General features: G+C 33.9%; 3 protein-coding genes across 3 annotated transcripts; 1 reads left to right on the top strand and 2 right to left on the bottom strand.

Annotated features, from left to right (window-relative positions):
- Window positions 1-678: 678 nt before the first annotated feature.
- On the top strand, window positions 679-2105 carry LOC130970807 (peroxidase 42). The gene has a single exon (XM_057897004.1). The coding sequence runs from the start codon at window positions 764-766 to the stop codon at window positions 1769-1771; it is 1008 nt and encodes a 335-aa protein (XP_057752987.1). The 5' UTR covers window positions 679-763; the 3' UTR covers window positions 1772-2105.
- Window positions 2106-2980: 875 nt separating this feature from the next.
- On the bottom strand, window positions 2981-7283 carry LOC130946210 (uncharacterized). Its single transcript, XM_057874885.1, has 6 exons — window positions 6740-7283; window positions 5705-6379; window positions 5433-5623; window positions 3835-4041; window positions 3700-3760; window positions 2981-3625 (listed from the first exon to the last, which is right to left on the bottom strand). The coding sequence occupies exons 1-6, from the start codon at window positions 6938-6940 to the stop codon at window positions 3059-3061; spliced, it is 1902 nt and encodes a 633-aa protein (XP_057730868.1). The 5' UTR covers window positions 6941-7283; the 3' UTR covers window positions 2981-3058.
- Window positions 7284-11477: 4194 nt separating this feature from the next.
- LOC130946433 (protein S40-5-like) lies at window positions 11478-12581 on the bottom strand. Its single transcript, XM_057875223.1, has one exon. The coding sequence runs from the start codon at window positions 12411-12413 to the stop codon at window positions 11784-11786; it is 630 nt and encodes a 209-aa protein (XP_057731206.1). The 5' UTR covers window positions 12414-12581; the 3' UTR covers window positions 11478-11783.
- Window positions 12582-12794: the final 213 nt, after the last annotated feature.

Raw genomic sequence — 12794 nt, 5'->3', positions numbered from 1 at the left:
TAGGATAAGAAGTCCCACCGAGCGTTTGATCATTATTACATGGCATCAAATTCACAAGCCGAGGCACCTTTCATAAATAATAATAATGGAATGAAAAAGTTTAGGTCAGTAATTTTTGTATTTTATGGTTAATATTTAATCATTAAAAAAATGTCTTTTATTATTAAATATAATTTTACATTATTAAAAATATTATTAATAACTAATTAATAATTATAAAACATAAAAATTGTTGCTTCCTAATACTCCTTATAATGAAAATTCAAAAGCCAAGGCACCTTTTATATAATAATTAAGAAAAAGTTTAGGGCTAGCAATTTTATTACATTTTGTCCAGCATGTAACCAATAGAAAAATGTGAGCCATTGGATGAAATCTCACACCAATCTCATACCATCAAATCATCATTTATGACTAGTTAATGGCTATCAATCACAAATATTATTGGCCTCCTAGCATTGCTCAATAATTAATATTTAACAACAAAAAATTAATAAATAATAATTAAAATTTATTTTATTTAATATTTATTTATTATTATAATAATTAACAAATATTAAATAAAATAAATTTTATTTATTTGTTTATCTTTCTAATATTACCGTAATAATAAATAAAAAAAAACTCATTAAAGCCTTGACAGAGTAGTGTATTTTATTAGCAGATTTATCTGTCTTATTGTTATTTAAGAAGGAGAAGAGAAAGCAGTGAAAGTAGGTCACTACTCTTTAGTGGGATCGGAAAGAGTGGAGAGTGAAGAGTAATGGCTCCCAAAACTTGTTTCCTCTTCTTCTTAGCTTTAGTATCCTTTTCAGCAGTAGTGGCTTTTGCGGAAGAAGATGATCCTGGCCTTGTTATGAACTTCTACAAGGAGACATGCCCTCAGGCTGAAGACATCATCAAAGAACAAGTGAAGCTTCTCTACAAGCGCCACAAGAACACTGCATTCTCCTGGCTCAGGAACATTTTCCATGACTGTGCTGTTCAGAGGTGTGATGCATCGCTGCTTTTGGACTCCACAAGAAGAACCTTGTCTGAGAAGGAGACTGACCGAAGCTTCGGGCTGAGGAACTTCAGGTACATTGAGACCATCAAGGAAGCTGTGGAGAGAGAGTGCCCTGGAGTTGTTTCCTGTGCTGATATCCTTGTCCTTTCTGCCAGAGATGGCATTGTTTCTCTAGGAGGTCCTTACATCCCTCTAAAAACAGGAAGAAGGGATGGTAGAAGGAGCAGAGCTGAGGTCGTTGAACAGTACCTTCCAGACCACAATGAATCCATTTCTTCCGTTCTCGACAAGTTTGGCGCCATGGGAATCGACACTCCCGGCGTAGTTGCATTACTTGGAGCACACAGCGTTGGGCGAACCCACTGCGTGAAGTTGGTGCACCGTTTGTACCCGGAGGTAGACTCAGCGCTGAACCCAGAGCATGTGCCGCACATGCTGAAGAAGTGCCCGGACTCCATTCCGGACCCAAAGGCCGTACAGTATGTGAGAAATGACCGTGGTACCCCCATGGTTCTGGACAACAACTACTACAGGAACATCTTGGACAACAAGGGGCTCTTGCTGGTGGATCACCAATTGGCCCATGACAAAAGGACTAAGCCTTTTGTGAAGAAAATGGCTAAGAGTCAGGACTATTTCTATAAGGAATTCTCCAGAGCCATTACCATTCTGTCTGAGAACAACCCTCTCACTGGCTCTAAAGGTGAGATTAGAAAGCAGTGCAATCTTGCCAACAAGATCCGTACCACCGACGACGAGCCTTAGCTTTCTTAAGCCTAATTCTGCGAAAATAATAAGCTGCTGTTGCTGCTGTGTCTCAAGATCTCTGCACAAATTAGATGCTTTTCTTTTTTCTTTCTTTATTCAATAAGGATAGTGGGTAATAGCTATGTTGATGCTTATGAATGATGATGATGATGATAATGTACGCATGTGATGTGGGGCCTGTCGTGTATGTGTATGTGTATGTGTATGTATGTGATGATGCATGGCATGGCATGGGTGCGTGGCAGTCACAGTTCAATGTATGTGCTATCAGTTCTCGCTCCCATTCATGCTTATTCATTATTGTAGTATACAAGCGTAGCTTCCATTGTTATATGCGGATAAGGACGAAGAAAAAGACGTACGGGTAAAAGGGGCAAAAGAAGCATAAGATTCCAAATTTGTTGCTTATATTTGAAGTTTATAAAATTCAACAAGTTTTAATTAACAGTATTAAATGCACCAGAAATCAAGGGCGGGTAGAATAATCAACAGTGGTTATTTGCTTAAAATATTTAATATGATGCATTAATGCTCTGCATTTAAATTTGTGTTAATTAAGTCTAAATACATTGATTTAACAGAACAAAAATTAATTATGACTAATATTATTTTAAATTTTATTATTTAATTTGATTAAATTTGATTCATAAAAAAAAAAAACTTGAATGTATTAAAATAATAAATGCATATTTTCAGTTAGGAGTGAACTACATTATTGGCAGTTGGTAGGAAACTAAGGAAAGAAAACAAGCAAAACGGGATACATCACAGATGAAGAATCTTCCTACCTTGAACTGTGTAGTGGACCCACTGCTAAATGCATTAATCAAAACTCGAAAGTGACTTAGGACTTAGGAGAGCGGTGCAAGCAAGAAAATGGAATCACCATTATCGTTCAGGTGGCCCAACATTCCACTGTTCAACTCATAACATCAAATTAACATTACTACTAAAAGAAATCCTTTCATTTCCGTTAAATTACATAGCTGTCTGACTCTGTCTAATGTTCAATTTTTAACAAGTATACATAACTTCATATTTTCTTTGTTGGGTCAGGACCACAAAATATTGTAAGATGTTATGAGCTGACCAACCTATATATATGTGTGTATGTGTGTGATATAGGTTGTGTCAGTGATTATTAGGACACAGTGAGAAAAGTTGAAAATTATTTCCATGATGATAAATAAGACAAGTAAGGTTTGAGTTACAAGCTGCACAGAAAAGCTTATGCATCATGGTACTTCAACCATATGCGAATGATTATTTTTCCAACTGAATGAATCATTTGTGGCATGTCATGGAAGCAGTTGCACTTGCATCATGGTCCTCAGTGCTATCAGTATCGCTGTCACATTGTTCGGAGGCTAAATCATTCTTTCCACCACCTTCTAACAACTTTGGTAAGGTGGAACTGCAGCTTGGGTGATTGTAATTAGGTTGTGTTGTGTGGAATGGCATGTAACTTGCAGCACAAGGAAGAAACTGGTATCCATATGTGGAAGGGTAGTGTCCATGAAGATATGTATTTGGTGGAGGCCAATACATCACAGGTACAATAGTACTTGCTGGTTGTGGTGGCAGCATATAATATGAATTGTTATTACCAGTGGCAAGAATTGGATTTGGCATGTGATGAGGAGTATCTTGGGAAATCTGAGATGGGAATGGGATAGAATGAAATGCTGCCATTGCAAATTGAGTTTGTGCTGAACTTGTTGGAGCTAATTGTTGATGATATGATGGAGCATTTTGAGAACTATAAGGCTTGAAGATGTCACTAGTGTTCTTTCTCCCCTTGGATTTTGCAGCAACTGTTTTTCCAGTCAAGTTTTCAGGATTTTGGCTTCCCTGCAAGGACAAGACCATATTAGAGTATGTTAATGCATTGTTTAGGTAACTATTATTAGAGTTTTTTACTTTACATTGTCACATGCAATTGGAATTGGAAGAAACAGCTGCTCCCCCTCAGCATCCTCATCAGTCCTGTCATGGATACCATTATATTTGTTAGGTGAAGAAAGTGAAACTAGATATATTGTTTCATGATTTTGATAAACCTGTAATATTTGTGAAGCAAGTCTAAGTTGTGGTATTTGGTTTCTCTCTGAACTAGATCATCAGGAAATCCTGCCATAAACAGAAGTGTGATACCAAGTGCCTTGAAGAAGAAGCTTCCACTTCTAATATGAACCAACATTCCCATTCGGCACATAACTGGCCCAAATGACTTCAATTTGTTTCTTCCCATGCGCTGCCTCACATACCTGCCACATCAATCCAATACTACAATGCTAAAAGCCCGTTTAGGAAACAACAAAAGCTACTTTTTTTTATTATTATGAAAAATCATAATACGTGTGTTTTGCATTATTTAAAAAAAACTTTTAACTTTTTGAAAAAGTAAAAATATATGATTTCTTGTTCTTGATAAGTCATTTTATCACTTTTCTAAAAAAAATTGACTTCTCCACTACCATTTTCACACAAGGTTCCATCTCTTAGAAGCACTGTTCTTCCACTACCATTTTCACATAATGATTCATCTGCTGAAAGTATTGACCCTCCACCACCATTTTAAAACAAACTATCTACTACATATATTTCTTCTAGTTATTTTTTTTTATCATTTTACCACTCTATTTTTATTATTAAATTTGTATTTAATTGTGTGTAGTATGAAATCTCAATTTTAAATTATTTTTTATATGTAATTTTATTTTTATATAACTTGTTATTATTTTCATACTTAGTTATAACAAATTAACAAGTTCTTGACCCCAATAAAAGAGAAAACTAATAAGAGTAAAAAAAATAAAAAAATAACAACAAAATATACATTGACACATATTTTATATTTGTTTTTTATGTTCACCTACCATATCATAATAACTAATTACATAATAATTTTTTTGGCATTGTCATCAAGATTATTGTGAATTAAAATTTTATTACTATTCACAAGGTGAAGTAGAAGAACCAATTTCTAATGATATTACATGGTAAAAACCAATGGTCTAAAAAATTGAACTAACAAGAGAATAAATAAAGAATCAATTGCCTGACCGATTGTGATCTTAGTGATTGCGTTACGTAAACATTTAATATTAAAAAGTATTTGTTATCATCATCATTTTTATTTTTATTTTCTTATGTAAAAAATTATATTTTTGGAGTTATTTATCCAAATGCTAAACTTTAAAATAAGTACTTTTATAACTAAAAATCTAAATACAAAATAACTTATTTATAAGTTACAATTAATAAAAGTCCTTATACTTTAAACTTTTTTTTCAAAAGAGCTTGTTTAAGTTGTTTATCCAAACATGACCTAAATCCTAAACTCTAAACTGTTAGATGAATCATCTAACGATTTTCAACTATTAATTTTATGAAAAAGTATAGGTAAACAATGAAAATTTTAAATAATGTAAACAATAGATATATCGGATGTTTATTTCACTAACGTACAGATGGTTATTTTAATATTAAAATTTAAATGATTAATTTAGAAGTGTAATATGTTTTTATTTGATTGGTAGTTATTCATGTTATTCAAGATAATCATTGTTTACCTAACATTTTCTTAATTTTATATAAAACAACTGCATGTAAATTTTTACCTACACATTTCTGAGATCAGAAAGAAAGAACTTACTCATTTTGTGGAAGATTTCTTGTCCTTCCACCATACTTAATGCACAAGAATAAGCATGATGGACAGCTAGGATCACATGGACGCATGGCATTTTCTTCTTCAAGTATCTGGACAGGACACAACACAGGGTTCTCTCGATTTGGATAAAAGATTTTCTTCCGAACACCAGGATTCTCATATAAAACATGCTCCTGCAAGAAAATATGTCCTATGCATCAATATTACACAATTGAATTTATGAAAATAACTGAAAACTGATTTCAATCTCTTACTCCAGGGTTTGTTGGTGATACATATGGTTCTTCTTTATTCAAAATGCTAAAATGTTTCAAGTCCAGCTCATACATATCTTCACAGCCATGTCTTATGCCAAGGGATGAAAAAACTATGATTTTCCTTATTGTGTGGGACTGAGCATTCTTTTGTAAAAGGCCTTCGGACTCTATTATCCTCTTAACTTCTTTTGGGCTAAAAGCCACCTTCTGAGGTTTTCTGTTCTGTGATTTATGTATAATGAACCCTGATGAAGGTACCTCAGATGTAGTCTCTCTAATTGTTGTGCCTTCTTGTGATTTGACTTCGCTCTTCTCTGAATGATTTGTCTTTTGATTTCCATGATCTTCTTGTTTCACATAACTAGCTAAGTAACCTTTTTTTTCATTAATAGTTTCAGTAATGCCTTCAATTTCTTCATGTCTTTGACTAACTCTATCATCATCATAATTATCATCACAGTCATCATCACTGTCTGTTTCATTGAAATCTGCAACAGATTCAGAGTCTGCTTCATTGATTAAGCACTTTGCTGGATTAATGCCAGGTCTGTACTGTGAAGCCATTTCACTTTTGACATTATTCTTTTTCTCTTCTTCATCAGTTGCTTGTTCTATCTTCTGCCTTTTGAATGTCTTTGAGCTTGCTGCACCTGCATGTTGATGATGACTTTCCTGATATCAATAAAATAATTTCCATCTTTTAATAATAAAATTGAAGTAAAGTTGAATCATCAAGGAATATTAACTAAACACTTGATTTTTAATTTTTTAATTTACCATCCCTCCTCACTCAGTAGGGATAATTGATCATAGTGCCTTAATCTTACGGCTAAAAGGTTTCAGTTGGTTAAAGAAGTAGCAATCAATAATTCAACAACATTAATGACTTATGATATCCCTATTGTAGCATATAATACATAAATGGAGTTTAACCAATGTAGGAAAGTATGAATTATCATGCATAGATATATATAACATAGCGCTAAGTACAAGCAAAAAATGCAGAGTCAAAAATAAAAAATAATATCATACTTGAGTTTCCATGTTTCTTTCTCTTAGCTGAGCTTCCAGCATTGATATTCTCTTCATAAGCTCTGAATTCTTCTGCCTTTCTCTTTCTAATTCAGCTAAAATCTCAGCAACAACATTGACACTCTCTCCCTTAACTTCTTGCTCTATTGCACACAATGCCGAGGCATTGACCAAGCTTGAACAGGATTGAAGTTCTACCATTGAGATTTATGTTAACAATTTATCTGAAACTCTTTGGTTTTGGATTCCAAAAAACGAGATATACCCTCTAATCAAAACTTCAACTTTCCAATGTTTCCAGTATCAAAACCTTCCACCATTATATAGTATATAGAAGATATAATTCCTAATGGTTCACGGTTGCAACTTGGCATGAAGAATGGACCCTAAAATATTGGATCATTTGAGTGTTAAAAGAGCATTGGAAAGCACAAAAGTTCAGCCTAAGGCGAAGGGAAGTAAAACATGGATATTAAGAAGAGGTTTTACTCTCACTCTAACGAAAGAAGACTAATGAAATCAAAGTCAGTGAATCAAGAGAGGAGAATGGGAAATTGGCAATGATATCAATGCAAGGAAATGGTGCCTTTTAGCATTACCACTTGTGGCTTCTCTCTCCTTTCATTGTATTTTGTGCCACATAAAAATTGCTATTAACTTCTGATTGTAGAAAAGCAAAATGTTGGGGAGTTGCTTTTTCATGTGTATGTGATAGTAGCTGGTTTTACATACAACCCAAATTATTCTTTTTCAAGGTTTCTTCCATTTCAATCTTATTTTTTTTTAGTTTTCACTCAGTATTACACTATACTATAGTAGCTAGTATTTGTTTTGGATTTCTTGTTTCAAAATCCAAGGGCACTACAAATCATGTTATATAAAATAATAAAACCTTATTGCTTGTTGCCGCCTTCAATTTTCTTTTGGCAAAGCATTAACCTCTCAATTAATGACAACTCAGCCTTCATCTTTTAATTAACATGTAGTTGCATTCATTGTCTTGTTTCGAAAGCCTGAGGCAGCTGTATCCCAGTTTAACAGCACTCTATTAGCATCCGAGGCAGCCTTCACATTTATTATTACATTGTTGTTCTAACAGTGTATTATTTAGCCATACTTCATTGATCCTTTTGTTGTGTTGGCTATTTCAAGATGCAAAAGAGACAGCGTGTAAGTAGGTCTCTGTATAACAACAGAATACCTGTATATATAAAGCAATGAATGATTTCAGGGGTTTTTGGGGCACAAAAATTATTGGAAGAACCGGTATGCACACGTGCATGCATATACTGATATATATATATATATATATATATATATATATGCAACTCAGTGGGATGCGTAATAGACTAAGGTATTAAAGAAAGAAACCTCACGTGGGGCGGATGAGCAACCTGAATATGGTTGTCATCTTAATACAAATTTTGTCACGAATATTAAGAAAAATGATATTTGTACTTACTTTTTTATACACATTTTTTGGTACGTATATTTTTTAATGGTACAGTAGTAATTATTTTATCTATTTTCACTTTTTATCAATCACTTTGAATGCCAAAAATAAAAACTATACAAAAAAAAGAGTGTATACAAAAGTAGTGCATATAACTTGGTATGTAGTAAAAACATTGGATACCATTTATCCTTCATTACTTAATTAAGAGGAGACAGCAGACATTGTGCCCAGTTTGCTTTGAGGTTACCCCAAGAAATGGAGTATGGAATCATGTCATCAAGTTAACACCAAATATAATTGTATATCAGATTATAAGTTAGTAACCAAAATATTTCTTGAATTATATGACAGTATATAATTTTCCACCAGATAATACGTTAGTAATCAAGCTATCACTATTTTTTTTAATGATATTTTTCAATTCGACAAGTCAATAACTAATTTGTCACACATTGGAGTGTTATTTAAGAGTGCTAGAGGGCAGCAACTTTTGTGATTTGTAGCCATCAATGATGATTTAATGGTGAGATTGATGTGAGATTTCATCCAATGACTCATTTTTTCTTGCTGGTTACATGCTGGACAGAATTTAATAAAGTTGCTGACTCTTAAACTTTTTCATCCAATGTTAAAGATTGCCTTCTTTCCTCAACATTAGACTGCTCATATATCCTCTTGGAAATTTCCTCTGCTAACGGGGGATAAGTCTTCTCCATATCAAGCACGATGCCGGCTTCGTTATGATCTTCAAAGAGATTCTTGAAGTAATTTACCGCATTATTGTCCGAAAAAGTATAGGCAGACAATGAGAATACTAAACAATATGAACAATGGATATGTCTAATATTCAATTCAATAGGTATGCGAATGATTATATTTATTATTTTTAATTGGATGGTTATTCTTTTGATTCGATTTATTCATGCACAGTTATGAGTGTTTAATTCACTAGGTATATAGATGATTATTCTAATCTTAAGGTTTAGGAGACAATTTGGAGTGGAGTATTTTTTTATTAGGTTATGTTAGATAACCAATAACTTTTTTGAACAATATGAACAATCACCAATCAAATCAAAATACATTATACCTCCAAATTACTCACATAAATCTTAATATTAGAATAATCATCTACACACCTAGTGAAATGAACATCCGATATATCCATTATTCACATTATTTAATATTTTTATTATCTACTTATGTTTTTTCTTTTTTATTTTATTAGATTAATTTTAAAATTTATTATTTACCTTATTTATAAAAATCATTGTCTACCTAACAAAATTCTTATTCATCAGTCTTCTGAATCTTTAATCCACTCTCCATTATTATATAATCCTTGGAGAATTTCTAAATTTTTTGTTAGATAAATTGAACAACTCCTGATAATCTTAAGTATTACATCACGAATAAGTTCATATTATACAATCACACACCCAACACTAAAAAGTTCCACTATTTAGGGCCTTAGCTGGGCATCATAATTGCAGGTCAATTATTTCTGAGATGAGGCCCATATTTTTATTTTTCATTCAGGTGTCCATAGTACTAAACCAGTCCAAGAAAACATAAAAGACAAAGTACTAATTAGTTAGTAATGAGTATTGAATTACTGATGACCAGAAAAAGCCTTAACTATTGAATTCCTTGACTTCCACAGTAAAATTAATTGCATAACTACACGTATTTTACATGTGATGGTTCGTAAAGAATCTAATATTTAAAACATTGAAAATTTTGGTTCAAGTACATACAAAATTAACATACAAGAATCATATTTTTTTATGTAATAAAGAGTAGTTTGTTTAAAACATGGTCCACTTTAAAAAGAGAGTAAGAGAGTCATCTTTGGTTCCATTGGTCAAAACATTCTGTGCTTATCGGAATAGAAGGACCGATGATTGTGATATAGATTTCTAAGAGTGGCACAAATTATAAATAACAAATTAAAATCTCAATCATACTTTGGCACCAATTCTACAAAACCAGTGGTCCAAAAGGGACAGGAGTTATGAGCCCAACGTAGAAGAGTTGCGTCGTTTTCATGCTAAAAGAGGTGCAACCAATGGCTTGTCACTCAGTCTCTTAATATGGCTCACTCTCATTCTTGGACCCTTGTTAACCAGTAACCATCCAGTGGCGCCATCCATCCCTTTTCCATTAAAAGCATTTGCTGTTCCTCTCTCAGTGGGCCACCCGTTTTTTTTGTCCACAAATATTTTTGGATCAAATTGGATTTAAAGTTTATGGAAACCTCCTAACAAGTTTTATCCCTTTTTTTTAGAATTTAATTTTAATACAATATAAAATAATTTTACACGTATATCAATAAAAATAATATTTTTTATATTAATTATGTGAATGATTATCTATAAAAATAGATATAATTATATGACTGTATAAAATATTTTATACTCTTAGTATATCGAAATTATGTCAAAAGATTAATGAATTTTTGCGTTTAAATCTTTCAGTTATTAATTATTACTTTTGACACTCAGCATGTTATATTATTATTGTTAGTTTATTATATATACATTCAATTTCAACAAAATGATATCACAGAATACTTTTGCTAGCTAGAGTCTAGTGTTTGCATTAATGTAATGGATCGGAGCGAACAGTACTTAGAACATATGATGATTTTTTACTTACCAAAGAGAAAAGACAATTCTCTCATTTCACTACATTTTTATGGAACCCTTGTGGATTTCAAGCCAAAGTCTTTGCATGTATGATGTATCTCCTATAAGAAGACCTTGTTAAGACTAATAAGGAGATATTTTGCATGGTAGCAAATATAAGTCAACTACCACATTAGTATACACACCATTTTTTAGGATAAAATTAAGGACATACGTTTAATTAATTCTAACAATCACTTAAACTAAGTCTTGTAATATGTATTATTGTGTCTATAGTTTCCCGAATCCAGATTTTTTTTTGAGTTATTATATTTATATTTATAGTAAAAACAACAAAAGTAACATGCTCTAATTCCCTGAACAAATAATGGTCCTAATGGACTGGTCGGGTGACTTTAGCCCGTTGAATCAAAAACCAAATAAAATTAGGTCCTTGTTTTAAAAAGTGATAGTGTACGAATTTATGTGATTCTGATTATTTGCAATAAGAACCAACCACCCAAAGTTCTATTGATTGAACACTTTCTTTAGTTTATTAGACGATGCTTCGGCCTCATTCCTTCACGCTTGTCTTGTTCTCATCCAATCCTAAAATACTATTTATTTAATAATTAATATTCAAACAACCATCAGCTTGGATCAACAAGACAATTAATTTTCAAGATGAGATTAAAGTGGTACTAGTTCAAGACGGTCTTGATTCTTCATAGAACTTCAATATCCAACTATAAGTTTAGGCTCACTGGCCGTAGGGTTGAACCACAAGTAGTCCACAACAAAACTCATTCATCCAATTTTAACCACAACAATTTTTAATACTATGCCAAAATTTTTAAATTAACACAGCACCAGCCATTAAGCCTGATTAGTGATATTAATATATTAATATTAATCAACTCAACCGCAAATCGGTCCAATTCACCACCTTATGCGTGGCGGTTCAGCCGTAGAAACCGGTTTGGCTCCAAACGGCATCGCGAACCCGCCGCATGTCGCGGCCCTTTAACGTGCGACCCACTCCTTCAAAAACTGAGTTCGCCGCCATCTTCCGGCTGCGCGCCAAGTACTCGTGCGGTGGAACCATCTCAGAATCGCAATCGTCGTCGTCTTCGTCGTCAAAACCATCTTTCATCTCGTGCAGCGATTCCACCGAATCCACTCGGAGTATCTTGCTCCAATCCGGCACGTTCACTGGCGCAGACGCCGCCACGTGGCGACCCCGACGCGAAGAAACGGCGTCGTGCTGCGCGCGGTACTGGTGCACGATCCTCGAGGACGAGGTAGTAGTCATGGCGCCATTATTTGTCCCGGCCTTGGGGTCCTCGAACGCGAGGGAGAGACCTCCCACCTGGCGGTGGTGCGAGTGGTCCTCCCTGCGGCGGGGAGAGGCGCGTGGCTCCCAGTCGTCATGTGAGAGAGTGAGGTGGCGGTCACGATCCTCCGACGAGGACCAGATGTCCTCTTCCCGGAACTCGGAAGTTTCGGAGGCGGTGGAGGCGTGGGAGTAGGTGGTTGTGGCAGCGAGGAAGCGGTCGCTTCGCGCGGTAGTGAGCTTGCGGCCTTTGGCCATGTAGCGAAGCCAATAAACCAAGCCAAGAGGGTGGATGGTGGTGGTAGTAAGTGGTTTTGGGGATGAGAGCGATGCAACCTTCTTACCTTACCCCTTCTAACCTGGCTTGGTTTTGGCATAAGCTTTCTGCTTCCTCCTGCCTCCATATTTATAGCGTTTTCTTTCTTACCATTTCATTTCAATTTGAGTTTCACCTGCATTTTGTCTGCATTTCCCCTCCTATATATTCCCAATCATCTATTTTAAATCGATTATGATATATGTCAATCTAATATAAAATATATATTAAAATATAAATATATTATAAATAAATTAAATTATATATATATATTTATATATAAATATACTAATGATTGATTTTAATATATAAATAATATTTTT

This window comes from Arachis stenosperma, chromosome 1 (genome assembly GCF_014773155.1).
Source record: "Arachis stenosperma cultivar V10309 chromosome 1, arast.V10309.gnm1.PFL2, whole genome shotgun sequence".
Taxonomy (NCBI): Eukaryota; Viridiplantae; Streptophyta; class Magnoliopsida; order Fabales; family Fabaceae; genus Arachis; species Arachis stenosperma.
The sequence above is the reverse complement of the archived record's forward strand: the minus strand, read 5'-3'. Positions and strand labels throughout refer to the sequence as shown.

Excerpts from the sequence above, each read along its gene's own strand:
- LOC130970807 (XM_057897004.1), top strand. The coding sequence starts at position 764 with ATGGCTCCCAAAACTTGTTTCCTCTTCTTCTTAGCTTTAGTATCCTTT.
- LOC130946210 (XM_057874885.1), bottom strand. The coding sequence starts at position 6,940 with ATGGTAGAACTTCAATCCTGTTCAAGCTTGGTCAATGCCTCGGCATTG. Across the intron at positions 5,624-5,704 it reads TATCACCAACAAACCCTGGA|GAGCATGTTTTATATGAGAA; the intron begins GTAAGAGATTGA and ends ATTTTCTTGCAG. Across the intron at positions 4,042-5,432 it reads AGAAATCTTCCACAAAATGA|GTATGTGAGGCAGCGCATGG; the intron begins GTAAGTTCTTTC and ends TTGATGTGGCAG.
- LOC130946433 (XM_057875223.1), bottom strand. The coding sequence starts at position 12,413 with ATGGCCAAAGGCCGCAAGCTCACTACCGCGCGAAGCGACCGCTTCCTC.